At 48.0% G+C, this 27453-nt stretch overlaps 2 protein-coding genes across 11 annotated transcripts; one reads left to right on the top strand and one right to left on the bottom strand.

The window, feature by feature from the left end:
* The first annotated feature begins 608 nt into the window (after positions 1 to 608).
* LOC119300654 (E3 ubiquitin-protein ligase RGLG5-like) lies at positions 609 to 21430 on the top strand. 2 transcript variants are annotated; one of them, XM_037577560.1, is made up of 12 exons: positions 609 to 809; positions 974 to 1477; positions 1937 to 2021; positions 2098 to 2238; positions 2327 to 2440; positions 2525 to 2622; positions 2753 to 2832; positions 13749 to 13854; positions 13927 to 14054; positions 14155 to 14359; positions 21052 to 21108; positions 21190 to 21430. In XM_037577560.1, exons 1-12 carry the CDS (start codon positions 795 to 797, stop codon positions 21268 to 21270), a joined length of 1614 nt encoding a protein of 537 aa, XP_037433457.1. In that variant the 5' UTR covers positions 609 to 794; the 3' UTR covers positions 21271 to 21430. The 2 variants fall into 2 exon arrangements, with proteins under 2 accessions (XP_037433457.1, XP_037433458.1); XM_037577561.1 differs by lacking the exon at positions 14155 to 14359.
* Positions 21431 to 23271: 1841 nt separating this feature from the next.
* LOC119300653 lies at positions 23272 to 26361 on the bottom strand. Of its 9 annotated transcripts, none has more exons than XR_005146545.1 (9): positions 25797 to 26361; positions 25317 to 25487; positions 25185 to 25244; positions 24695 to 25085; positions 24420 to 24603; positions 24241 to 24339; positions 23892 to 24145; positions 23728 to 23796; positions 23272 to 23631 (listed from the first exon to the last, which is right to left on the bottom strand). XR_005146545.1 is itself a non-coding variant. In XM_037577556.1 (9 exons), the coding sequence occupies exons 5-9, from the start codon at positions 24716 to 24718 to the stop codon at positions 23531 to 23533; spliced, it is 543 nt and encodes a 180-aa protein (XP_037433453.1). In that variant the 5' UTR covers positions 24719 to 25085; positions 25185 to 25244; positions 25317 to 25487; positions 25797 to 25918; positions 26003 to 26359; the 3' UTR covers positions 23272 to 23530. The 9 variants fall into 9 exon arrangements, 6 of the variants coding, with proteins under 6 accessions (XP_037433453.1, XP_037433454.1, XP_037433452.1 ...); XR_005146546.1 differs by having other exon boundaries at positions 24515 to 24603; XR_005146544.1 differs by having other exon boundaries at positions 24455 to 24603; positions 25797 to 26360.
* Between the last annotated feature and the right edge of the window lie 1092 nt (positions 26362 to 27453).

Genomic DNA, 27453 nt, shown 5'->3' with positions numbered 1-27453 from the left:
AGCACCGAGCCCGGCCGACCGCCATTCGTGTATCTGCCGCCGGACCACCGACGGTGTAGATCCGAGCGGCTAGAGGAGGAGCCACTGCCTGCATGTGGCCTTGCGGCCCTGCCATGGCCTTCCGGCCCGGTGTCCGGCCAGTCCATGACGTGGCGCGGCCTCCCACAGCCGGGCGAGCTCAAGAGCGACCAGATCCGGTCCAAATCCGACCGGCGGGTGCGCAAAACAGGTGGCCGTGGTTGGGTAGTTAGGGGGGCGCCGAGGGGGAGGGGCGGGGCGAGCACACGTCCGAGCTACACAGTTACAATGGCAGCGGCGGCGACGACGATGACAACGGAAGTGCGGCCGGAGGTTGGGAGGAGGGCGGATAGAAAAAGACGCCCCTATGCCACTAACGGTCGGGTCAGGGGAGGACACGCGCAGACGGCCCGCGCGCTGTCTGTTTCACCCAAAAAGACGTAAACTTGGGCCGGGGATAGGTCGAAAACAGACACAAAACGGACAAAAATCCGTTTACGCCCGCGCGCTGGGCCGTCTGGTTCTTACGTTTTATCCCAAACAGAGGTGCGCGGACAAGATGGGGTCACGCGGTAGAGTTGGCCTAAACATCATCACTCGACACATCGACCCTTGACTCGACTAGACGCAACAACAGCACCGACTTGACCAAAGTAACTTCCTCCTCGGCATGAGCGGCTCATCAGCCATTGCCCTTCCAATCCGCCCAACCTCGCATCTCCCTTCCCCCGAGGAGTGGCAGAGCTCGCCTCCCTCGCGTCGTCGTCCTCATCGGCATGAGCGGTTTCCTCGTACGCACTAGATGCACCAGCTTCATTCACTTCTCCAAATCTTCAACAGAAAGTTCCTGTTGATTTGTTTGTTGTTCGTCGGAGCCATTTAAGCTTCGATTTTTTGTTTTTGTTTCGATTCGTTGATCTTGACTGTTGCCGTTACGATTTGCTTGGAGTTTCAGGCTGTGGCCGGCAAGATTGTCACGCTCCTGCTGTGGGTGCTCTTTCTGATCCTGCAGACAGCCACCAAGGTTGTCGGGGGCCTCCTGCAGGTTGCACCGCCAGCCGAGCCACAAGAAGAGCCGCAACCAGAAGCAGCACCACGACCCAGATCGCCGCCGGCTGCGAGGAACAGCGCCGGCGGCGGCCCCGCGGACCCATACGATCCGCGGTCACAGCCGTGGGACCCACCACCGTCCCCCCACACCGCTCCGGTGACGGATGAGTATCACTCGTCCTCGATCTACCGGCGGCGGGTGAGCGCCCCGCAGGCTGCTGAGGATTTGGTGGTTTCCTCCAGCAGTTACTCTCGTTCGGCCGTGGCAGCAGTGCCAGCCTCTCCGGCTCATGCCGTCCCAGCGCCACCAGTGTCGCGGACAATTAAGACACCGGCAGTTGCCAGTAAGCGGCCCAAGCTGGAGAGGAAGTACTCCAAGATCGTGGACCAGTACCGCTCCTTGGATGAGGTATGTATCAATGTGTGTATTGGATTTGGTGATGTTCAAATGTTCAACACTGCTTCCAAAATCGGGCTCGAAGCCATATCGGGGATGGAATTAGACATTGTAGATGGCTTGGACATTAGCGGTATCTGGTTTAATGTAGTGCTGTGGAGCTTGCATGGTGCTTACATGTAAAAGGTGCGAAACTGATAGTGCAAAATTTCACCCGGAATGATAACAAGGTGGGGAACAATTTGCACGAGCCGCACAACAAACTGATGCATCTGCTCTTTTGAAATTGAAAATTGCGAACCGAGCCCGCCGAATAAACACTGTTTATAGACTAAGGCCAAACAAGAGTCTAGAGGGAGTACTTAACAAATTGTAAGGAAATGTACTCCCTCTTTAAAGAAGTATATTTCTTTACGGAGGGAGTACTTAACAAATTGTGACACTTGGCTCAATACTGAGTTCTGTATGCAGGTTATTGAAGCATTAGCGCAAGCTGGCCTCGAATCTTCCAATTTAATCATTGGAATTGATTTCACGAAAAGTAATGAATGGACAGGTAGTTGAATAGAATATATGCGTTGGACAAAACATTCATTCTAGATGCTTGACTATGTCTGCAATTCGGCATGCAGGAAAGAGGTCATTCAGTGGTGTGAGCCTGCATCATATTGGTGATGCCCCCAATCCTTACGAGCAGGCAATCTCCATCATTGGACAAACACTGTCAGCTTTTGATGAGGATAACTTAATTCCGTGCTATGGTTTTGGAGATGGTAAAGCTCAAACTTTTCTTTTGTTAATTTACCAATATAGAGTGAAATTGCACAAGACTAATAGTTCAGTTTTATTTGGAAAATGCAGCATCTACACATGACCAAGATGTATTTGCCTTCAATCCTGACGAAAGACCATGTTATGGGTTTCAGGAGGCTTTGGCTCGATATAGACAAATCGTTCCTCATCTTCGTCTTTCCGGTAGTAAAGCTCAATTTTGATTGTTGTTTTTTGAAGTGTACAATCATGGTCAATGTATGCATACAATTTGTTATATGTTTGAAGGTCCTACATCATTTTCTCCAATAATTGAAATGGCCACAACCATTGTTGAGCAAAGCGGTGGCCAATACCATGTTTTAGTAATAATCGCCGATGGACAAGTAGGCTTTTTTCTATCACCCTTCTTATTTTTATTTTAGTTCAATTATTATATCATTGACTTTCCTGTGCACGATGATGTTTTTCCTATGTTGGTATTATTTGGCCTGTGTCTGAAATATCACTATACAGGTCACACGAAGTGTTAACACTAAATTTGGTCAATTAAGTACCCAAGAGCAGATGACTGTAGATGCTATTGTGCAAGCCAGGTAATGTGGGGTTATTTTAGGCGGAGTATGTAAAATGGTGTACCATAAAAGTTTCTTAGTTGCAATAAATATCACGATCAATATGCTGTTGTGTTGTATGTTTAATCTTAACATGATTCCTGTTAACACCAGATGTGTACAGTTAAGGGTGTGTCTCATTATTCTACTACCCCAATTTTCTATTGCTTATCTGATGGCATAATGCGTATATGTACTTAGAAAGTTCTGTTTTGGTATGTCAAAATACACCTATTTGTTTGTATTTCTTGTTCCTGCAGTATTCATGTCCAGCTTGCAACAAATTATTTACATTTGATTAGTAACTACAGAGTAAGCATAAGATGTTGAAAAGCTCTTGCTACTTGTCTTGATTTTCAAACAGCTGCGGTAATTGCTATCAGCATTTAATTGTTTTTATGTCATCAATAGCCTTCGGGAAACACAAAGTCCCAACAAAGTACATTACCCTCATCAGGCTGCCCGTAATGGTGAGTATCATATACTAGTATCATGCATATGATACCACATCCTCTCTTTCCTCATTTAATTGTGTGCCACATAATAAAAAAAGTCTAGTTGGCATGCATGATATATTGTTTATGATACTACCATTTCGACCAGCCTCAAGGACATATATGATAATGTTGTGAAAAGTGTTCGAACAAGTGATGGTGACACTGATGACTTTCCAGTTAAAATAGCACTCCACCAAGGTCAACTTTGAGGCCTTATCTTTTTGCTTTGGTGATGGATCACAAGGAGATATTCCATGGTGTATGCTCTTTGCGGATGATGTCGTGCTAGGCAACTGGTAGGAGCTAGGGTTCTATCGGGTCTAGGCCGGAGGTTGTAGGGTAAGGAGGGAGTTGGACGTGGATGAACATGCGGCCGCCGGCGGCTGGGCGCCGTCGTGCGTGAGGGAGGAGGCGGCGGCGTTGGCAGGAGGCGGCTAGGGTTAGGTCTCCCGGCTCCCTAAGGAAGCCGAGCAAATATGATTGCTTCTTGCTTAATCCCAAAACAGGTCCTTACACGAGTTTATATAATCCTCCTAATAAGATAATTGGGCTAAGCCCCTAATAGCGATAAGATAAACTTGGGCCACAACTAACTGGGCTAAGCCCCTAATATGCCGGTCATAACATTTCTCCCCGCCTGCACAAACAGCTCGTTCTCGAGCTGGAAGGCGGGGAAGCGCATGCGGAACTCCTCGAGGTGATCAACCAACGTCAAACACCTCTGCGTAAGCTGGGGTGGGCAGGTCATCGAGCCCGGCGGCGGCGGCGTCCTCCTCAATGTAGTCCACAGCCTCCAGGTAGAAGAGTCGCGGGCAGACGTGGCCGGGCATGCAGGGCTCGTCGCAGTTGAAGCACAACCCTTGGCGGCGACGCTCGAGTAGCTCGGCCGAGGTGAGCCGACGGAACGGGCGCGCCGCGGACGCGGCGAGGGGTGCCGCGGAAGCCTGAGCAGGCCGATCCTGCGCGGGAATGTCCGGCCAGGGTGGTGGCCCAGCGGCCCGGGATGGTGATGCCTGCTGGATGGCCATCGCGCGGCGCTTGAACGCGCGGGCGTAGTACATGGCCGTCTGGAGGTCCTGGGATCCCCCAGCACCACGTTCACGCGTATATGATCCGACAGACCGCTGACGAAGAGCTCGGCTCGGCGAAGTCCTGCACCGTAGAGGTGAAGGGAAGGCGGCCCAACTCCGTCAGCCGGCTCCCGCGTATCGGCGGCCCGAAGCGAAGGAGGCATAGCTCACGAAAGCGCTCCCATGGGGGCATGCCGCCCTCGTCCTGCTCGAGGGCGTAATACCACGTCTGTGTGGCGCCTCGGAGGTGATAGGAGGCGAGCCAGGTGCGGTCCGACGCAAGCGTGCGTTGCCGTTGGAAGAACTGCTCACACTGATTAAGCCAGTTGAGGGGGTCCTTGGTGCCGTCGTAGGTGGCGAAGTCGAGCTTGGCGAAGCGTGGTGGTGTCTGAGTATGACCGCCGTGGCCATACGCTCGGCGGTGCGGAGCAGCGAGGGGGACGGCGCCGGGTCGGTGGACACAGGGGGTCCCTCGTGGAAGGGCGGCCCGTCGAGGCCAGCGTAGGGGCCCGCCGTACTGCAGGGTGGGCGCCGGCTATTCCGAGGCAATCGTGTAGACCGAATGCGGCAACGGCCCGCTCAACCAGGCCGGAAGCGGTGACGGCGAGGGTGGGAACCGGACCTCGTGGATCGGGACTCCCGCCGGCGCGGTCGGAGCCGGGCCGGAGCTGACCGGAGGTGGCGACGGCAGCTGCTGCAGCGGGGCGATGGGCAGTTGCAGGCCTGCAGCGGCTGTTGCAGCAAGGCGACGGGCGCGGTGGAGGCGCCAGGGGCGGCAGTTGCCAGGGGCGGCCGAGTGGTTATGAGGTGACCAACCGATGGCGACGCGCGGGGCGGCCGAGTGTTTATGAGGTGACCAACCGATGGCGACGCGCGGGGCGGTCGAGTGGTTATGAGGTGACCAACCGATGGCGACGCGCGGGGCGACCGGGTGGTTATGAGGTGACCAACGAATGACGACGCGCGGGGCGGCCGTGTGAAATAGACCGTCTCGCGGAATGACGATGCGCGAGGCGTACGGGTGATGTAGATGCCTCCCGCGGAGTGACGACGCTCGGGGCGTCCGCGTGAAGCAGACTCGTCCCACGGAGTGGCGAGGCGCGGATGACCGAGTGATGATGGCGTGTCGAGCAGTTGATTGCGGTGCTTCACTGTTTGGGAACCGAATCGTTCATCGGAACAAAGAAGATGTGGGTCGGCTGCCGCAACTGCCGCTGTTGTTGTCGATGATGTTCTGGATGTTAGCCGACCAAGTAGTGTCAGGCAAACCGTTCGAGTGAACCCAGGAGCTTCACCACTGAGTGAGCGCAGTCCGAGTGGACTCCTCATCCGAGTGCGCCTGATGGTCCGAGAGAAGCACAACTGTGCTGCGGTCCAGTCGGTGTGGTGCTGGCTGGGCAGGCTGAGGTGGACTGCTGGGCTCGAAGGCCTCAGTGAGATTCAACATAGATGTGCCCACGAGCGCTATTCCATCTGATGGAGGAGGGCGGCTCGATCGCTTGCAGGCAGACAGGATCCGAAGGGCGTGGGAGGAGTTGTCCACGTCTAGCGCCTAATTAATCTGCATGCAAATGGTTTAACGCTAATTAAGTGAGAGTTAAAGCCATTGATGTATGTAATGGATGTTTCCCACGGTCATTTATCTCCTGCATGCAGGACATAAAGGGGAAGGAATTAAGATTAGAAGGAAAGTGGAAGGCGGGCGTAGAGCTCCCTGATCAGCCATGGCGGCGGCAGCTTTTTGCGCGGATCCATCGCGAGGTGAGGCGACCGCGATGAATCCGGGTGCGAAACGGCGTTCTCCTGCGAGGCTACGTGTAGGGCGGCCGAGAGGTGAGGACGAGTTCACTCGAGCGACGACTTGCGGCGGTCGAGTGAAGTTGACGACGACGTGTTGTGTAGTCGATCGCGGCGCTTCACCATCGAGGAGCCGAATCGTTGATCGAAACAAAGGGGAGGTGGGCCTATCGCCGCAACTGCCGTCGTTGTTGTGATTGCTCCGCCAATGACACTCCTGTCAAATTAGCAATAAATCTCTAGTAATTAGGTGTATCGGTTTGGCTAACTGACGCATTGAAGGAGACGGCCACGCGTGACGCATTTGAAGGAGTTGTTCACGTCCAACGCATTGATGGACTTGCCTCACGTTTAGAATCTGCATGCAAGAGGTATTAGTATTAGTGGTGATTAAGCAAGAACTAAATACGATTCTGCATACGATGGGATTTGAGATGAGGAGAGTTGTAGAGGCAACCCGAAGGAAAGCTCTGTTGCGGCGGAAAGGCCGGTCTGGCCGGAACCAGACCGCGGCCGAGAGGTGGCGATGAGGAGGATGAGCTGCTGGCCGCAATCCAGTCGCGGGCCGGTGCGAGCGCTGCTGGCTGTGTTTCACTACTCAAGGAGCCGGAGCTGTGCACAGGTCAGAATCGTGCTTCGACGCGGGAGGAGCTGGGTCGAGTGCCGTCAGCCGGGCCTAGTCGCCTGAGGAGTCAGGTCAATCAGACCATCGGTAGATGCGTTCAACTGGCCGGGGAACCCCGCTGAGCGTTAGCGGCTGTGCGTGTGTACGCGCTTGGCGATGGCGTCGCTGATGAGTACGCGAGATGATGACGGGCGGACGACGACACTTCATCGTCCGGGAGCCGAACCACCGATCGGAACAAAGGAAGGCGTCCTTTTGTATGAGCTCATGTGCGTACAGAAAAAGAACCAACCATAGTTAGATCATTGCAATGTTTGATTGTAAAGAGGACAAGTTGAGATGAGCAACTCCCTGATCCTTTTGTATGATAAGGAGTATTTTGTGTGATGGCCGGGACCCCAATAGTCAAAATTGGTAGCGATGATTGTTTGATCTAGGGAGATCATCCCAGAAAGCTCGGGTCGCCCGCAGAAATTAGTTTGTTGCCGGCGATTGAAGAAAAAACCATCTGCATCATGGCTCGATAGACGCCATGCCCCACGGTGGGCGCCAACTGTCGTGGTAACGATTCCGACGATAAGAGAGGGGTATGATAAAGGAGCATGATCTATCGAGATGCATATGGGTGACACGGCGGTTTTAGCGAGTTCGGGCCTCTCATGATGGAGATAACAACCCTACGTCTCGTGCTCCGGAGAGGCTTTGTTTAATCTTAGTATGTATCCGGAGATTACAATGAGAGAGGAAAGGATCCCCGTAGTCCTGAGACTAATGGTGAAAAAGAGAGAGAGATGGAAGAAAAAAGCCCCCTCGTCTAGTGGTGGGGGGTGGCTTATATAGAGTGCGCCACCCCCTCACCTCCTATGTTACAAAGTGGGTCATGAATGCCATAATACCAACCCACTACCAAGACCTCACTATGAGAATGATGCCGACTGCTTTGCTGTCTGCTGGTCTTCGTATATCCGAGTGAGTCGTATGGTCGAGTGGTGAACTGTCATCCGAGTGGATGGTATGCTGCTTGTCCGAGTGGATAGTATGCCTGTATAAAATTTATCTGGATCCACATGTTGTGTGGACCCCATGCTTTATGATATTTCAACCATTCGTGGGCCTACCTATTATGTGTATCCCGAACAGCCACCAGTGCCGCGCTAGCGGAATGAGGCATGGCAGCCAGATAAAGCACCAGGGGCTCGAGGGGACGCGGCGCCACCATCACTGGTGGGCTGGTCATGCCTTTTGAGGTCTTGAAATGCCGTGTTGGCCTCCGGAGTCCACTCAAACGGGCCCTTCTTCATCAGTTTGAAGACCGGGAGGGCGCGCTCCCCCAGCTTGGAGATGAAGCGCCCCAGTGAGGTCACACGGCCCGCGAACTTTTGCATTTCCTTGAGAGTCTGTGGTGGGCTCATGTCTTCTATTGCTTTGACCTTCTCTGGGTTCGTCTCGATCCCCCTGTGCGACATAAGGAAACCCAGCAGCTTGTCGGAGGGGACGCCGAACACGCATTTCTCTGGGTTGAGCCGCAAATCTACCTTGTGCAGGCTGGCAAAAGTCTCCTCCAGATCCTGAATGAGGGTCCTAGCCTCCCGAGATTTTAACCACAATGTCGTCGACGTAGGCTTCAGCATTCCTCCCGAGCTGTTGGCCTAGAGCAATGTGCATCAGCCGCTGGAAGGTCGCTCCAGCGTTACGCAGCCCGAACGGCATGCAGGTGTAGCAGTACACCCCGCACGGGGTTAAGAATGCCGTCTTCTCTACGTCCTCCACCGTCATCTTGATCTGGTGGTAACCTGAGAAGGCATCTAGGAAACATAACAGGTCACATTTAGCAGTGGAGTCGACGATCTGACCGATGCGCGGAAGCGGGAACGGGTCCTGAGGGCAGGCCTTGTTGTGGTTGGTGAAGTCGATGCACATGCGTTCCTTCCCGCCCTTCTTGGGCACGACGACGGGGTTTGCCAGCCATTCCGGGTATCGGACTTCGCGGATGACACCCGCCGCCTGTAGCTTGCGGGTTCCCTCGACGATGAAGTACTGCTTCTCTGTGGACTGTCGTCGCGCCTTCTGCTTCACCGGGCGCACATTGGGGCATACCCTCAAGTGGTGCTCGATTACTCCCTTGGGACCCGCACCAGCTGCTTGGGCTCCCAGGCGAATACCTCCTTGTTCGCGCGCAGGAATTTCACCAGTGCCTCTTCTTGTTCCGGGTCGAGGTTGGCGCCTATGGTGAAGGTGGCTCCCGAGGCCCCATCATCCTCGACCGTTACTTGCTTCGTCTTGGCCCGATCTTGCGAGGATAACTGCTTCTTCGCCGGCGCAGCCCCCTGGGCCCTAGCCGCGGCTTCGCCGGTGGGGCGAGCTGCCGCTGCGACCCTGAAGGCGAGCCTGAGGGCCGTCAAGGCCTCCTTGGCGTCTCCGGCCACGGTAGGGACACCGCTGCTCGCCGACATCTTCATGAGGTTGTAGGCGGGATGGGTTGCCGCCATGAACTGAGCCAGGGTAGGGTACCCGAGGATGGCGTTGTACGGGAGGCCGATGCGGGCGATGTCGAAGTCGATAAGCTCGGTGCGGTAGTTGTCGCGGGTGCCGAAGGTGACGGGGAGGCGGATCTGCCCTAGGGGGTTGGTGGAACCACCACCAACTCCGGAGAAGGGCTTGGCGTGATGGAGCCGGCCGAGCGGCACGTGGAGCAAGCTGAAGGCTTCCACGGAGAGCATGTTGAGGCCGGCTCCTCCGTTGATGAGGGTGGGTGTGCAGAGCATCGGGAGCGCACCCGTGCCTGCGGTGGTCGCTGGATAGTCCCCCGAGTCGAAGGTGAGGTCGGCCTTGGGTACCGCCCATCCCGGAGGAGTCCCCTGTTGTACACGTGCGGCGCCCATCTGGCGGACGAACTGCTTGACGTGGCGATCCGAGGGCGGCGCCTGTAAACCACCCAGGAGGGCCGCGACGGCGGGGGGCGCCGGTGCCGCGAAGCGCGCGATAAAAAGGTCGCGCAGCTCCTCCCAGGAGGCCACAGAGGACTCCGGCAGGTTGAGCAACCAGGCGCGCGGCACGCCAGCGAGGTCCATGGGGAGCCAGTTGGCCATGACCTGGCCGTCGCCTCCGGCCTCCCGAATGGCCTCCTCGTACGCCTGGAGGAAGGTCGCTAGATCCGCCGCGCCGAAGTAGCGAGGTGGCATCTTCGGCTTGAACTTGTGCGGCCACCGTACCTGCCGCAAGGCGGGGGTGAAGGCTCGGAGCCCCACAGCGCCCCCGCGCGGGCCTGTTGCTTCGGAAGGAGGAGCGACGCTCGCCATGGGAGCTGGATGGAGAAGCGAAGCGGGCAGACAGGCAAAGCTTCGACGCACCCCTACCTGGCGTGCCAAATGTCGGATTACGGGTTCCGGCAAACCCTTGTGAGGTTCGAACTCTGGGGTGTGCACGAAGAACACTCTCTTCCTAGCTCGCTCGCTCAACGATCCCATGGCCTAGCTCGGCGGACCTAAGGAACAAGAGACACGGGGGTTTATACTGGTTCGGGCCACCTTGCGGTGTAATACCCTACTCCAGTGTGTGGTGGATTGCCTCGAGGGGCTGAGGATGAACTAGTACAGTAGATGAACAGCCTCAGGAGGTGAGGTGTTCTTGGGCTCGATGAGCTGGTGTGTGTGAGGATGATCTGAATGGCTAGGTCCTATTTATAGTGGCCTTGGTCCTCTTCCCAAATGTTAGGCGGGAAGGGATCCCACAACGGCCAAGTTTGAAGGGGGACAACTAGTACAGGCTATCCTGACGAAAGGTGGTCTTTGCCTGCCAAAGGCTCTGGTGGTGATGCTGCTGTGGGCTCCGCGATGACCTCCGTCCTGCCGTCCTGGCGGTCTTGGTCTTGTTGTACCGATATGGAAATCTTTGCCTGATGCCTCGGGACCCGCGCTTGCGCTTGCCTCGTTAGCACCAAAGAGGAAACTGGTACACTACGCCCGCTGGCGCCCGCCTAGCCTTGGTCGTCATGGCTCATGTCACGTGAACCTCGCGAGATGCCCCTTGCATAGATATCTTTGCTCCTCGGGAACCGGCCTAGTGAGGCCACCCCCAGGGAGGTCTTGGTGCCGTCCGCCTCGCGAGGGTCTTGGGTGGTCGCTGCTGAAGCTGGGCGGTACCAGGCCGTTGGTGGAGCCACGCTTTGGGCCGCAGGCAGGCAAGTCTGGGCACCCCCGGTCCTAGAACGCCGACACCTGTGCTCTTCTTGAACGCGATGCCACCATGCACCGGCTCCTCCTTTCAGCTTGTATGCGACCAAATGAACTCTACGATCTTCCTGAACCTCCATGACCTCAAAGAAAGTCTCCACTTCATATAACCAATCTAGGCACCCTTCAATATCGACATCTCCATTAAAAGTTGGGATCTCAGCTTTCACCTTGTATGTATCTCTTGCATATGTAGGGTTGGGTACTCTCCGATATGCGTAGAGATCTGGTTCTTCAAGGGCATCATCATATTCTTCACCTTCAGAAGCTTCAACACAAATTGCCTTCTTGAAGCACGTTGAACAGCATGTTGTTGTGACGGTCTTGCTCCAAGATTACCTCTCCTTCTTCTTTGATGAATATCTTTTTCTTTAGATGAATCTCCTTCATTGGTAGTAGGGGGACACCCTTTCATATCATCTCAACCAGCTGGTCAAATCTTCGATTAAGATCTTCACGCAGCTCTTTGATTTGTTGTTTTGCAGCATCCATCCTCTTCTCCAATTGCTCGATTGCTTGCTGCAGCTTGCTCTCGAAGAAGACAACAAGAACTAGTATGGGTCATCGAGGCTCTGATACCACCTGAAGCAGCACAAAGGTTGTGGAGGAGCAACTCCACCTTGCTGCTACAATGTGTACAACACAAGTGTTGAAGGAACAACTTCAGCGTGCTGCGCTAGATATCGCTCTAGGGGCTAATGTAGGCCGATATGGCAGCAAGAGTTCAACCCAGAACTCCTAGAGCACAAGATCTACTCCAAGATCTTAGATAAGAACAACAAGTTCTGTTATAGGTAGTGGGTACATAGTCTGAGCTACAAAGCAGAGGTGAGGACCTCTATTTATAGGGCTTTGGAAAACCTTCACATACTTCTACTTATAGTTGGAACACTCTAGAAAACATTATTTAGGATTCACCTCTCTACTCACAGCTACTTGTAACTAGAGAACTCTAGAAATAGCAGGAAGGGTAAAGGAAAAAAAAGAAATACTACACTAGAGTGGAAGTATCTAGAAGTAGCCAAACAGATCTGGCATCTGTTTTTTTTTCTCATCTATTGTTCCTCATCATAGTGGAATAAAGTATCTTGCATGAAAATAAGAGTTGAGCTTAGAAGATGCAAACACAAGGGGCTCGATGATGTTTTTCCTGTGGTTCGATAGTTGGCGCTATCCTACTCCACATTTTTTATTGTGTGGATATCGTACTCCACGTTGATGGAGGCTTTGAACCAAATGGTTCTAAGATTGCAAGGAGCTCAATGAACCTATTTCGCCATGGTTTGCGCCAAGAAGCCTCACTAAGGGGTAGATCTTCACTAAATAAACGATCTCCTTGCCCTCACAAACTCTTGAGTCCTTCACAAAGTAGTGGATGAAGGCTTTTAAGTGACTTCTACCCATCTACAAGGCGCATACCCTCCAAGAGTAACAAGCAAAGCAAACTCACTTGGCAGATTTCCTCGAAAGATCTTTAATCAAAGCTCTTCTCAAGAGCCTATATGATCTCTCTCTCTGATACAAGGTGTATGAGTGGTGTAAGAAGAGAGGAACACTAGGTGTAGGTGTTCAAGAAGAAGGAAAGAGTTCTTGACCTTCAAACCTTCCAAGAATCAAAGAAGTGTTCATGCAATCACCCATCACTTGTCTTCTTTTCTTTCCTAGAAGCTAGCTCTCTCTCTCTCAAGACTTGAACTTTTGGTAGTTGGAAATGAATGATATGAGTTGAATGGCTTGCCAGAATGAAGGGGTATCCAAATCTATATATAGAGCTCGACGGAAAGCTGACTGTTACTTGAAAAAGTTACTAGTCGAGAAGTGCTGGAAGAAATTCTTTGGAACTCCCGAATGTGTTTTTGGGAACCTTGGGAAAACACATCAGTCAGAAGTACCGGGATAAAAAAATAGTGGTTGCGGAAGACAAAAAGGTGGCTCCTTTCTTCGTGCATAGAACTATCTTGGAAGTACCGTGTAAACCAAATTCTCAGTAGTACTATAGCAGATAGAGCAGTTCTCACAAAGTCATAATGAGGATCATGCAGGAATGCCAGAGTCACAGCTCGGAAGTATTGGGTGGATTTGCTCGGGGGTATTGGACTTAAACTGTGACCAGATAGCAAGCTGAAAGCTGTTTGGAAGTGTCTTCTGAAAAGTTAGGGTTCGAAGTGCCGGAGGTAACATAGAGGAGTTTGGCTTGGCACCGCCGGGACAGAAATGAGCGGCGGTCCGTACTGTGGAAAACTTGGTTTGGCTCTCTAGAATTAGCACACTCAGATAAGCTCGCTAGAACCGGTTAGCAAAAACGGTGGTACCAGGGCTTTGGAAAATCTTAGAAGTAAAGTGGCTAAAGTGGATTATTTCCAGAACTTTGGCTTGGGATCTTTTGTGGGGTTCAAACCAAAGTACCTTTGCTTGTGCCCCTCTTGATAGTACAACTGTCCTACACTCAATGGACAGCCGTCGCCTCAGGCAACTTGCGCCGTAGGGTTCCCTCTGGGTTCTGGTAGTCATGAAGCGAGTGTTCAACAAACTGGTGCATTTGATACATGAAGCTAAGCTAAGAATTCGCACCTTGCTTTTGCATGACCATTGCCAAAAAATATAACATCATAAATTCATCATATGGATTGACATAACACTGGCTTCTCCTTGGTCGTATGTTCCCATTTTGTTGCAGTGAATTTCCTTTGTCTATAATTCTGGTCGGAGTTGGAGATGGTCCTTGGGACATGATGAATGAATATGATGACAACATTCCTGCTAGATCTTTTGACAATTTCCAGGTAAATACCAAAACTATATAAATACTGATACTTGCTTCCCAAGCAAAATAACGGTGATATTCGCTATCCTAGTTTGTCAACTTCACTGGAATCATGTCAAAAAAGATCAGTCAAAGCATCAAGGAGACAGAGTTTGCCCTTTCAGCACTCATGGAAATACCTTTGCAGTACAAAGCAACATTACAGCTTGGAATACTGGGGTAAGCAGAAGCAAGAGCAAGTGTAGTTACACATATTTCTTATTTACCATTCCTAGTTGGCTTGATTGTCTCATTTGTTATTTGTGTTTTTACTAACTAGGCGTCGACTTGCAAAGTCTCCAGAGCGAGTTCCACTTCCTCCTCCTTTTGCAAGTTATAATACCACCTCAAGAGCAGCACCATCTTGGGAAAATAACTTCCGAAGTGTGCCTTCTAATCTTAGGGAGGAGGCAACTTTAGATTCAACAATCACACCGTCAGTTACACCCCCACCAGCTGCAGATGCTAGAGCATCAGAACTCCAAGTAAGACAAATACTGCCCTGCTATATCGTAGGATCTTGATAAATTGATCCAGACTAGAAAAAGACGAGAATCTCATGGGCAGGCACACACAATATAGTAAAATAGTGTATGTAGTAATTTTTGGAACAATGTTACAGCATAGTGACTTGAATAGTAAAAAGTTGTTCCAAAATTGCTACTTTTTGTGCACAATTTTACTATACTACGTATAGTTTTTCTAGCGGTGTAGGATAACTATTCTACACTCGAGCTTAGCATAGCACTATTATGTGCGCGTGCATGCACGTGTGTGCGCGCGTGCATGCTGAGCAATTAGCCAACTACCAAAAATAAGGGGATCCGAAATTCGTAGGAGACATATAGTTTGGTTTTTCATGTGACTTGTTTGGCACCGTCAAATAAAATACTACCATATTTTTCATGGTGAACGGTAGTGGTATAATGATATCAGTATATGAATATGAAAAGGAAGTATATATGTTGAAAGTGGTTTCCTTCTTTAGGATCATTAAACAATTATTGATACTGCTAGCCACTATCCAAACAAGTATATACTTGTTAGCAATTGAAAGGTACTACCTCTGTAACTAAATACTCCCTCCGTCCCATAATATAAGAGTGTCTTTGACACGGCGCTAGTGTCAAAGACACTCTTATATTATGGGACAGAGGGAGTATAAGACATATTTAGTTACAGAGGTTACTTGAACTGCAAAAAGTCTTATATTTAGTTACAGAGGTAGTATATACTACTCCCTCCGTAAACTAATATAAGAGCATTTAGAATACTAAAGTAGTGATCTAAACGCTCTTATATTAGTTTACAGAGGGAGTACTTGTCACTGTACTGCTTAATTACAACCAAAAAGAGTATATATTGTTTGCCAATAAAATAGGTATATACTACCGCATGCTAAATTAAGGGGTATGTAGTGTTTAAATCGAAAACAAATATATACTGCTTGGCAATTAAAGGAAGATATACTCTTTTCTTTCAAAGCAGTATATAGCTTATTTTTCACGATGGAGTAAATAACTTTTTTTCTACCCAATGGAGTATGTCAAGCTAAAGTACGCATATATGTCCATAAAGAACAGGAGTATATACGTTTAGTTGATGGAGATGACTCGTGATCTAGGCTACTGGCTGAGGGGATCAATTAGCCAAGAAACTACTAAACCAACCCTTGAGATGTTATCAGCCTTTCAAAGACAAGCTGACATGGCCACCACTAAGGTCTATTGCTGCAAGAAATTGAAAAATCCAGCAAAAACAAGGTAACAAGCAATCTTAAAAAAAGATAAGTCCACTTCACAACCCTCAACTTACCAAATAGTTTAACTTGCGGCCCTTGACTCCAAAACCGGTTAGAACACACTCCTAACTTCCAATACTGTTTACTTTACTCCCTTGAGACGATTGGGACATGGTTTTGTGTGGCGTGGCACATTCAAATTGACCCCTCAAAGCTGAGGTGGCATCCGAGTTAGCAAAAATTATAAAACAAAATTGCTTGTCCCATTTGTCATAGCACATCTTCTTCCTCATCTTTCTCTTTCCTTTCTCTGTTCCTATATCCCGAGCCCAAGCGAGCAGTTGCGGTGTGCTCCCGGCCGTACCCGCCCACCAGTGTGTTCCTGTGCTCATGAAGATCTAGCACGTCTGCTAGCATCTGCATAATAACGATCCTAGGTCATCACTTCCACACAACGTACACTTTGCAACGTGCACGCCATGTAGGTGGAATGCTCTGTATCATAACATAATTCCATACAAATCCGTAGCCATGCGTAGGCGAGGAAAAACGAAAAAAGTCCCATAACGATTAGGTCCGCGATCAGCCAGCTGCAACATTGACCATATCCGCACCAACCATCTAATGACAGCACACGGACGATGAGGTTCTTCAACATCAACTCCTTCGGGAAGGAAGCGACGCTCAAATGTCGCCATCACCAGATCCAACCACCTAGGCCAGAATCTAGGTTTTCAGCCTGAATAATCAGACCGAGCATATCCAAGTAATGCCTTCAACAAGGTAACGACGTAGAAAAAACATCGCTATTGCCAGGTATAACCAGCTCGGGTCAGACCTAGGCTTTCACCCCGGAGCTCGAGTAGCACCACCATCGAAGTCACTCATGTGTCGTCGCCACCGCTTTTTCGTGATTCCAACAACTACATGTGATGTGCGATCGCCACTGCTGCACAACCATCCCTCTGTGTCAAGCCGTCGTCCATAGTTTGCATCTCACCGCCGAAGTCCACCACCAGATATGGAGAGATGAACCCTCCTTTCGGTGACCACCGCTGTTGTGAAGCCGCAGGAGGTCGCTCCACCATAGTTTGTAGCCACCACCACTTGGCCGACCGGTTCTAGATCACCACCATCAAGATGTCCAGATTTGAATCAGGGCAACCATGCTGGTTTGACCAAGGACGACGCCAAGCTGTGGTTGAAGGGAAAATCCCAACTCATCACCACCATCTATATGTGTGCACAAGTCTCTCAATTCATCATCATACACCGCAATGGTTGAAGGGAAAACCCCATGCTCAACCATCTTCTCACCGTCGCCACGGGTGAAGGCTGAAGATGGCACATCATCACTCGCCTTCATGACTGAAGGGAACATCCCATGCTCGGTCATCTCACTATCGCCTCTAAAGATGGGAGCATCATTCTTGCTTGTCACCATGTCACTCGCCTCCAAATCTTGGTCCTTGAGAGGCTCCGTAGTCGTAGTCGTCACCGCGCCGTTTTCAAAGAGTCATGGTAGACTCGGCATCGTCAATGCCACGAGGAGGGATGGCAGTGAAGTCAAACTTTGGAGCGTAGTCTTGGAGCTCGTCGGGCTTGGACATCTTTGTAGTACTACCCTCATGCTCGTCGCCTTGGAGTTCGGTTGTCGCGAAGTGTGCATGGGGTCGAGAAGCCTTGGCCTTCTTAAGTTCTTGTTCCGCATTGAGAGCACCAACGTAGAGGTCATCAAGAGACTCGTATTTATTGAAGAAGATAGTCTTAGCGATGTCGTTGTTCAATCCCGTGGTAAAGTGGCACTTCATCCAAATGGGGTTGTCTGCACCGGCTTGTCTTAATGCTTTCTTCATCTCCATGAAGTACCCGTCGAGGGACTTGGAACCTTGTTTGGCGTTCTCCAATTGGCGTCGAAGATTTTCCGTGTAGGTGGAAGGCACAAACTCTCGCCGCATAGCCGTCTTCGTTTTGGGCCAACTCATGTGGAAGTTCTTCGAAAGTGTGTGAAGCCAACATGCTGACGCGTGGTCGTGGAAGTTTCTTGTGGCGCACTTCACTTGATCTTCGGAGGGGGACTTGATGTAGTTTGAGGTTCATAGAAAGGAATCTCATGGTCGGTGTCGAGGTTGTAGTAGCTCGTGGAAGTGGGACCTGAGCTTAGGGAGCTTCTCTTGTTCATATTCTTGAGGTACTTGTCAGCGAAGATGCCGCACATCCAAAGGCGAAGATGCCAAGGGAGGTGGTGAAGTCCTCGAGCTCTCAAACTTCATGAACTTGTCAATGATGGTGTCGATGCCGATGTGACCTTGCCGGAGATGGTAGCTCGTGAGCATGTCACTTGAGTGTCTTCTTGAAGATGACCTCTTGCCGTTGTTGATGAGGACATTGAGCTCCTCCAGTTGAGCGTCTATCTTGGCGTCGACGTAGCTCTTGTTGACATCAAACTCGTCGTCGTGGATGTAGACTGAAGGAGATGTGTCGTCCCTATACATCATGGCACTAGTGCAAGTAGTAAGTGCTAAAAGGGAAAGAACAATATCAAGCTACGTTCTCGGCTCTATGGATGACAAGGATAGAAGATTGTTCAATGTGTACTAATAGAGCAAATATGGTGTTGATAAGTGTTCCCGGACGCACCCACAACTCACATCAAGGCTATATGTGGAGCTCGGTAAGGGATTAGTGGCACAAAATATCAAGCAAATTGAAGTTCAAGATATTGTAAATGTTGAAATCAATCCAAAGGACTCAAAATGGAAAGCAAGTGATCACTGAAGTAGAGGAGGGCAACAAAGAACATGTGCGGTGGGATAATGGGGCTTGTGCAACTATAGAGATGAGCAATACAAAATTGCCTAACAAAGACTAAGCTCATGTTGCACAAACACAAGGAGAGACACCAGCTTGATAGCACATTTGGGCACGATTGACCACTGCCCAATCCTATATATGCAACCAAAACGTTTTCCTATTCCATGTACCCTTTTCACAAGTTTATCTTTTCATGCCCCACTTTTGCTTATAAGTTTTGATCTTTTCCTTGCTTAGAAGCTTTTTTTTCTCTGCCACTATTCTTATTGAGCCTCAACTAAATATGCATGGGAGTAAGCTTTCACACTATATGATATACCAAATGATGTAACAATATGATATCGTATCACTATGGTGCTCAAGTTTTCGTGTAGCATGACAATACTTGGATAGCTAGTCTCAATAGTTATGAAGGTGATCGCAAAGATGGTGGGGCTATCAAAGTGTAGTGGCAAGGAAAGGTTTGTGACGAAATGGATACCTTCGCCAAACTTAACTTTTCACTTAGTTGGAGGTAACCGGCCTTGCTTTCGGTAGGTGGTCTCAAAGGATGGATGATCATCGCCGCTTGCGAAAGCTTATGGTTGATGTAGTCGATGGAACGGTACACGGTGTTGTTGTTGAAGCAACCATCCCTAAGTTGCCGGAACAACTTGGAGACTTCAACGACCACAAATGCAATGGGGACGAAAAAGGGTCAAAATTGCAGAAGTTATGGTGGTTTTGGTAGAGGGCCTAGGCGAAGATGCCAAAATTTGAAAAATTTGATGGACTCAAATGGTGTGGGAACTAATTTTGGTGGATGTCAATAACTACAAAACGAGCTAAAGAACATCAAAATCAGAGTCCAGATGAATTAGTTAGGGCCAAAACAAATGGCAACCAAAGTTGGTTTTCCAGGTATCGGATGTCCGGTCATCCGAGAAGCACCGGATGTCCGACTGATGGGACGCGATTTCTATACGGGCACCGGATTTCCGGTGGGGATACCGGTTGTCCGGTGGCGGATGTCCATCACGGGATTTGGGCTCCGGATCGCGATTTTGGGGATTTTGGGGGCAAAATTGGTGGGAAAAAAAAGACAAATTGGGCCTAGAGAACGCCAAGGGAGGTAGATCCATTTGCCAAACACTAGATCCACAGAAAGAAATCAACAAAAACTCGGTAGAACATCAAATCACAAGAAAAAATTGGGGCTATTTTTGTTGGATTTTTTTTGAAATTGGGCAAGAGCACAATAAACTAAGGGTAGAAAGTGAGGGGCAAGGCTCCAAATTTGTGGCAACCTTGCTTTGATACCAAGATGATGTAGGGTAGAGACCCTATGTGGCTCAATCTTCATAAATTGGAGCTGGATTTGAGAAAACCCATGAAGAACACAAGGGAAATCACACAAATCAACACACATAGATGCAAATGAAGATACACATAGATAGACCCATGTTTCAAATCATCCAAGGAGTGAGATGGAATAAGATAGTTTTTCCCCAAGTCCTAGGACAAGGAGGGCTTGATGCTCTTATGAAGCCTTTCTTCTCCAAATGTGGAGGCCTTGATAATCCACTAGGGATTCTTCTCCAAAGGAGGCCTTGTGTTTCAATGGAGTCTCTCTCTCAAGAGGAATTGCATAAGGGAAGATACATGAGCTAAGCTCTATGATTTGGTTTCTATTCTTAAGGGGAGGTCTATTTATAGTATAAGCCACGGAAGGGTTGGTGGGAGAGAGATATGAGGCCAAGTTGCCTGTCTTGCACACATGCAGGTACCAGATGTCCGGTGGCTCGCGAGGCACCGGATGTTAGGTACGCATCGGAAATTCGTTGATTTCCTCTTGGGTGGCACCGGATTTCCGGTGGTACCGGATGTCCGGTTGGTCGGGAAGCACCAGATGTCTGGTACGCCATTGGATGTCCGGCCGCTGGAGCACTGACTTAATCTTGGCTGCTCCTAGACGGTCCTTTTCATCAGGTTGTACCCCCGCAACTCCATCTTCCGTCTTCGCCTCCACGCTTCCTTCGCGGATGGTGTAGTTGTTCCTTTGTGCTTGCACTCCTCGTCATTCGTGAAGCTCCGATCAAATCTATACGTGCACGATAGATTATTAAGTAGTATACCATCCAAGAAGGAATCAAGTGAACACGTATAAAGGAGATGATTCATCTTTATATGTATGAATTAGATGTCGCACGTGTCACTTGGCAAAAGTGCTCTTAACATGGTGATGTTCTTAGGATGCTCCGCATCAAGTGTCCTACTAGGACCCGACTCCATACTCTGTCTACCCATGGTATGACTCCAAGTTTAACTGTAACCTACCTTGTACACAATATTCGATACAACTCCAATAAGCACTTGGTACTTTGTTCAAGTCGAGCCCGCTTTCCTATGCAAGCAAGTTTTCCCTGGCCCATTGTGGTTAGGTAGTGTAGAAAAGCAAGCTATATTCTTAGTTTTGAATGGCGAGCATAGCACGGTAATTTTTTCTTCTCAATATCCAAGCATGCTATTTTTCATTAGTGAAGATTCTACTCCAACATCTGTATATTCTGTTTTACAGTAAATTGTTTTCATTGAAATCGTACAAACATATGTATATTCAGATCTACTTTTCGATATCTGCAGTTCTGCCCAGTTTGCCTTGCCAAACCCCGGGACATGGCATTTGGTTGTGGTCATCAGGTGAGACTTCATAACACTGGTAGGCCTAGACTGTTTAGCTAGACTGCACTTTCCCAGCCCTAAGTTTTTCTTTGCATGCAGACTTGTTCAGGGTGTGGACCGCAGGTCGCGGATTGCCCCATCTGTCGAAGGCCAATTGATACAAGAGTAAAACTATACTAACAGCCTCACATGCCTAACTAGATTTGACTGAACTACGCTGGAGTGTTGGAAGTAGAATTCATGGAAAAGAAAAAGAACTCCGTTTGTACTGTAGCTTGTACCATAAAGAAAATGAATAACAGTTGTGTACTGCTCTGTGTTATATCTCATCAGTTCAGTACCTAGAATGGGCACTACTGCAAAACTCGTAACCGGTGGCAGGCGAAAAATAGCTACTAGTGATGGGGAAGCGGCGATTTGGTGCCTGAGCGCAGCTGCACCTGAAATCACGCCCGTCCATCGCTGGCTCGGGATGCGAACAATTCCAACCGGCGCGTCCTTCGCGAGCTGCAGTAATTTGGGTGTATTCATAGTTTTAGGTGTACGCGTGAATACTGTATGAAATAGTGGCACATGCGTGGGGCCAAAGCGTAGGGAAGGGACGGAGGCTATAAGAAAAGTTAAAATGTGATAAAATGTTGAAACTTTGACCCCACCCTACGCATCTGATGTATTCTCCGACCGTATGTCACGAAAATCACTCCATCAGTGGCGCATTTAATTGCAACGACACGTCGCACTGTGGATGCGGATCAGCTGGTCGCTGGATGGCTCACCAATGTTACCAATGTTTCTGTGCCCGGCTGGGCCGTGCATGCCATCCGTCCGAGAAACGGCGATGACACCAGACTCCATAAATATCTCTCTACCCACGCCACCTTTCCACCAGGCCAACCGGTTAATCAGGGATATACTTTCTTTGTTTATAAGGCTGGTTGTAATGGGAAGTATCATATAGTAGTATCATACATATGATATTAGTATATGATACTACCTCACTAATGTATAGTATTATATATTAATATAATGTAGTACTTTATTTATTGTCACGCATGACACAAAGTAGTATAGCATTTATTATGATACGGTATTATAATATGATACTCCATCATTTTTTCTTCATTTAATGTTATGACACCTCATTAAAATTGTCTAATTGGCATGTATGATATTAGTTATGATACTACTATTACGACCAGCCTAAGGACATCTACAACGCGGCCGCTTAACCGAGGCGCCAGGATTGATTTCCTGGCTATTTTGCCTGGTTCCCGCCCGTGACCAGGATTTGGCCTTGCATCGATGCTAGGTTTGCCGCCGGGCGCTCCAGCTCTTTCGCGTTTAATTTGTTAATCACCAGGCGTCTACAGATCTCTATTAGCGTTGGACACACACGCTCTTACATAGATGCTATGTTTAAAATCCCATTTTCCCATCTGCTCAAGCGCCTAAACAAGCATCGCCCATTGGAGATGCCCTAAATATAAGTTTTTTAGACATTTTAAATGGAGTACAACGTATAGATATATGTAAACATATTTTAGAGTGTAGATTCACTCATTTTGCTTCGTATGTAGTTATTTGTTGAAATCTTTAAAAAGACTTATATTTGGGAACGGAGGAAGTATACGCATGCGTCATGACTAATATATTCGTTCATTCCAGCTTATCATCAAATCATCATGTATCTCAGTTCTCAGACCCTATTTCGATTAATGTTTCCGTACCATTAAATGGGGAAACCCGGACGCAACCCTTCTTGTGCAACTTGTGTAAGCTTTCACTCAAGTTTGTAGGATCTATGATAAACATATTTTCCACATTTATGTTCCAATTTAGGTTTCGTTTATTTGTGAATATACGGGTTGCCGACACATGAAATGGTCACCAAATCATTCATATTAGCACTGCATCCGAATTGCTGATGCCTAGAAGACGAACTCCTTCCTTTTTTGTCAAAGGAACTTTTGATGTATAGACACGCAAAAACCTCACACATCAACTATCACCAAGTTCAATTTGAAGTTCACTTATCATCCACCAAGCCACCTCCCAATTCTACCTCCCAGGGCATAGGAACTTAATTGCATCTGCGAGCACATGTACTAGGAACTATACATGATTGCTATCACAAATTGGTACCGACACATGGTTTATCTGGACGGCACATGATCACAGTCATTTAGCACACGCATGCGAACAATACATCAAATTAAGTACTTCCTCCGTTTGAAAAAACTTTTCCCAAGCTTGTTCCTCAAATATAGATAGTGCAAACTTAATCCTTACAAGGTACAACATAACATTACTCTGGCTGGGGATTTTGTGATGCAAAATGGCACGCCAACTCACTCGTGTCAAACTAGGGTTTATCACAAGCACAACCAAAAGATCTTGCCTGACTGCACTCACTCTCAGAGTACCACCGCCTTCACTTCAGTCAATGATTATGTCGTATAAGAGCTCCGGAATATCCCCATTGTTTCCCTTCATGGTCACTATTTCGTAGGCAAACTTCTTGCGCAAGTGCTCGATCTGAGCCTGCAATCAGTGATACAATCGCAAAACGCTTAGCTGCTTTCGTCTGTGAATAATATCAGGATGTTGTAGTCAACAATTGTGTATCAGGTTCCAAACCTGGGTTAGTGTTGATTGTAGGTAGTCTGATGAACTCGACGAAGTAGTGCAAGATATACACTCCACTGTCTTCCATGCGATTAAACATGACATTAACTAGACTTGTAGGAAGTCAACCTTCAAAGCAAAACCAGTATGTGCATGACAAATGAGTGGGTACACACCTGCTGCATTGCCCATGTTGAGCCACCAACGGATACACAAACGACAATCCACGGGTCTCAACCAAGCCAGCACCGAACATGTCGTTGAATAAGGTGCAGAACCTATGTTGGAACTTCTTGGCTAAAGCCTCATGTTTGATTTTCATCTCACACGCCGGATCGGTCTCAGTCATTTCATGGACTATCATAATTTTCTTCTCCGTATCCAGAATGTACAATGACCAACAATCCATGAAATTCACCAGGAACATGAACTGAAAGTTTATTTTTTGAATAACATACATACAAAATCAGACGGACAGAAATATGGAAAAAGTAGCGATAGTGTTTTGGTAGCCAACACTTTTACCTTCTTCACCCAATCAATTCTACATCCCATCACATCAGGGTGCATCATAGTGCTAATGTAATCCCAGTTAGTTTCACCAGCATCCCTGCAAAGCTCTTCCTGCAATGGAAATGTAAGAAAAATTAGCTTCATATGATCCACCGGGTGCACAGAAACACAATTATAATTAAGCTGTGCACTTGCAACAAAACATGGATCAAAAATCCCCCTAAACCTATCAAGCCACCCGCAGTAGATTATCTTCTCCTTCTGACTAAGCATGTGATGGATGCACCTCCACAAATTCAATGTCAACTCCCCACCGAGAGTGAGCTCATCCTTCAGGTCCTGACCAGATGCCACCGCCAATATGGGATGGAAGTGCTTAAACCATTTCCCGTGAGGTAGTAGTTAAGTCTTTTTCCATAAATATCAGGAAAAAAAGAAAAAATCCATGGGTGGCAGTAGTGCTTACTTCTTGAGAACGTCCTCTCCACATTCCATCATGTTCACATTGAACTTGAAAATGTCATGATCAGACGACTGTATGTATAGCCCAATCGATGGAGGGTACTTGTCACCCCATCCACTCCTTGATGTATTATCTGCATCTGCACTTGCAGCTTCTGCACTGGAACCATGTGCTTTACCGTAGTTAATCACCGTGTTGCCATCTTCATCATCAACTACTATAGCTGTATCCAATATGCCAATTAACCGACACATAACCGTTTTGCTGTTCAGCTTCCATTGTGCAGCTTCCTGGCTTTCGTTCTCTAGCTCATCCCAAATGATGCCATCCTCACCATCTCCCGTGCGTGTGGGGTTGATGCTCCCGTGTCCTTGACCTCCATGTGCTGCACCAGCTAAAGTAACAGAATAAGCCAATCTTTCAACCAGCAATCTTGGTATCATAGTGATAAACACAAACATTACGTGGAAATTGACGTGTTGTAATCACTTACATCAGATGTATCCTTCCACTCCAAGTCTTGATAGGAGACCCCTCACTTGCTCGAATATACCTGGACGACATCACACAATCTTAGTTACTGCATCTAAAACAAAACAAGCATGAACACATATCAATTGAGAACCTTTGAAGAGTTTTGGATTGTCTATGGCTTGGTCGACTACAGCAAGTGCTACTGCAGCTAAGCTGTCTACACGTTCTTTCCTTTCCTCATCTTCTGGTTCACTGGAACTTCCGCCTACACCATTTTTTGATGCACCTCCTCTCGCTGATATAATTCCATGAGTACATGCATCTGAAAAACAGAGAAAAGAAAACATGCTTTCATAATTATATAGCTACTGCTTTTGTGCCATCTCTGGGAAATACTTTATACAATGGAACGAAAACTGCTTCAGGTTCTTGCTCACATTCAAGGTCTGATTTTTCTCAGTTTTAGTACAGTGATTTCAGAGGCATCCTTGTAGAGTAATGTCAGCGGTTCTGCTAGCTAAACGACTAACAAAGTAAACTACTTTTCTGAAGAAAAATGCATTCTGCATATAAGTTGCATATGTAGTTGAAGAAAAAGAAGTTGCCAATTGGGGAGGAATTTGCTTCACACCTTTTAGTCCAGCCAGGGGCCTCTGGATTGACTCTATCGATCGACTGAGCCAAACTCATTGGAGATGCATCATCGCGACGGCGCACACCTTCCCGCGCTCTACCTGTGCGATCTTCTTTGACCTTTTCAGTGACACCAAACCCAGTATTTCAATCAGCAGGAACAACAAGACCGAGTACGTTGTCTGAAAGGAAAACGAGGGGAACCAGATCTAGCTGCTCAAGGTTGTCAGCGAACTCCTCTCTCAGCGGGAATATGAAAAAACCACGGCAATCACCGGCATAAAGGCCACCAGCTCATTAGGGTTCTCCTGCGTGTGATGCAACTTTGCCCAGGAAATCCCAAAAGCTTTTTCATAGATCTGCGCGGACTAACCTGCCGACGGCGTCTAGCAGGAACACCATACCAGATCCGTCCATCCCCTCATCGTCGACGCCAAAGAACGAGCGCCGCCGCAAGGAACAGCCGCAACACGAGACACATGGGTGGTAGTGGTGTCTTTCCCCAAAGAGGGTGGCGGCGAGGGTTTCCAGGATGAACCAGGATGTGCGCACGTGTGGTACCCCCAACTCTAACAAATGGCTCAGATGTCGGACTTCCGTCCTGGACCCATTATCTGGTCCCTAGCTCGGTAAAAATGTTAACGTCCTGGTCCCCGACCTAATGTTGCAAAAAATTTCGAGAAAAGTCAAAATGTGATAAAATGTTGAAACTTTTTGCACAATAAGCTCTAATAATTTTTCTATGGTGTGGTAAATTTTCATAATTTTTGGACTTAAAGAAGTACTGATACTCTCACATTCTTTACAGACTATACTGTTTTAGCAGATTGCCATTATGTTTGCATTGTCTGCATATGTTTGCTTGTTTAATGATTCTATTTGAGGATAGGACTATTAAATATGCAGAGGCATTTAGTGTGCAATGTTAAATAATAATTTTAGTGATTTACTACAATAGAGAATGATAAGGTTTTGCATTGATTTATACTAACGTATCTCACGAGTTCTTGTTGAGTTTTGTGTGGATGAAGTTTTTAAGAATTAGGGAAACCGTGTTATGAGAAGGATGAAGAAGACACAAGAGCTCAAGCTTGAGGATGCCCAAGGCATCCCAAGATAATATTTCAATAAGTCTCAAGCATCTAAGCTTGGGATGCTCCGATAGGCATCCCACCTTTCTTCTTCAACAATTATCGGTTAGTATCTGTTGAGCCTAAGTTTTTGCTTCTTCACATGATGTATGCTATTCTTGGAATGCCATTTTGTTTTGTTTTGCTTGCTGTTTTAATAAAATACTTAGATCTGAAACTTCTAAATAAGAGAGAGTCATCAAATAGCTACCCATTTACATAACTACTCGCTTGATCTTCACTTATATCTTTTTGGAATAGCTTGTCATTTACTGTTGTGCTTCACATATATCCTATAAGTAAATTGTTGAATGAATTGAATATCATGAAGTTGAAATTATATGTTCATATCATGCCTAGTGGTAGCTTCACACTGGGTTTAGAAAGAGAAATCTTTTGAAGCTTGACAATCGCAATATTGTTAATACAAGCAATTCATGACTGATTACTATAAAGAAGAGAACTTTCACATGCAAGTATATTATCTTGGACATCTTCTATGATTGTGAATACCCATTAATTATT

This window comes from Triticum dicoccoides, chromosome 5A (assembly GCF_002162155.2).
Source record: "Triticum dicoccoides isolate Atlit2015 ecotype Zavitan chromosome 5A, WEW_v2.0, whole genome shotgun sequence".
NCBI classification, from domain to species: domain Eukaryota; kingdom Viridiplantae; phylum Streptophyta; class Magnoliopsida; order Poales; family Poaceae; genus Triticum; species Triticum dicoccoides.
Note: the sequence above shows the minus strand (reverse complement) of the source record. Positions and strands in the feature narration are given on the sequence as shown.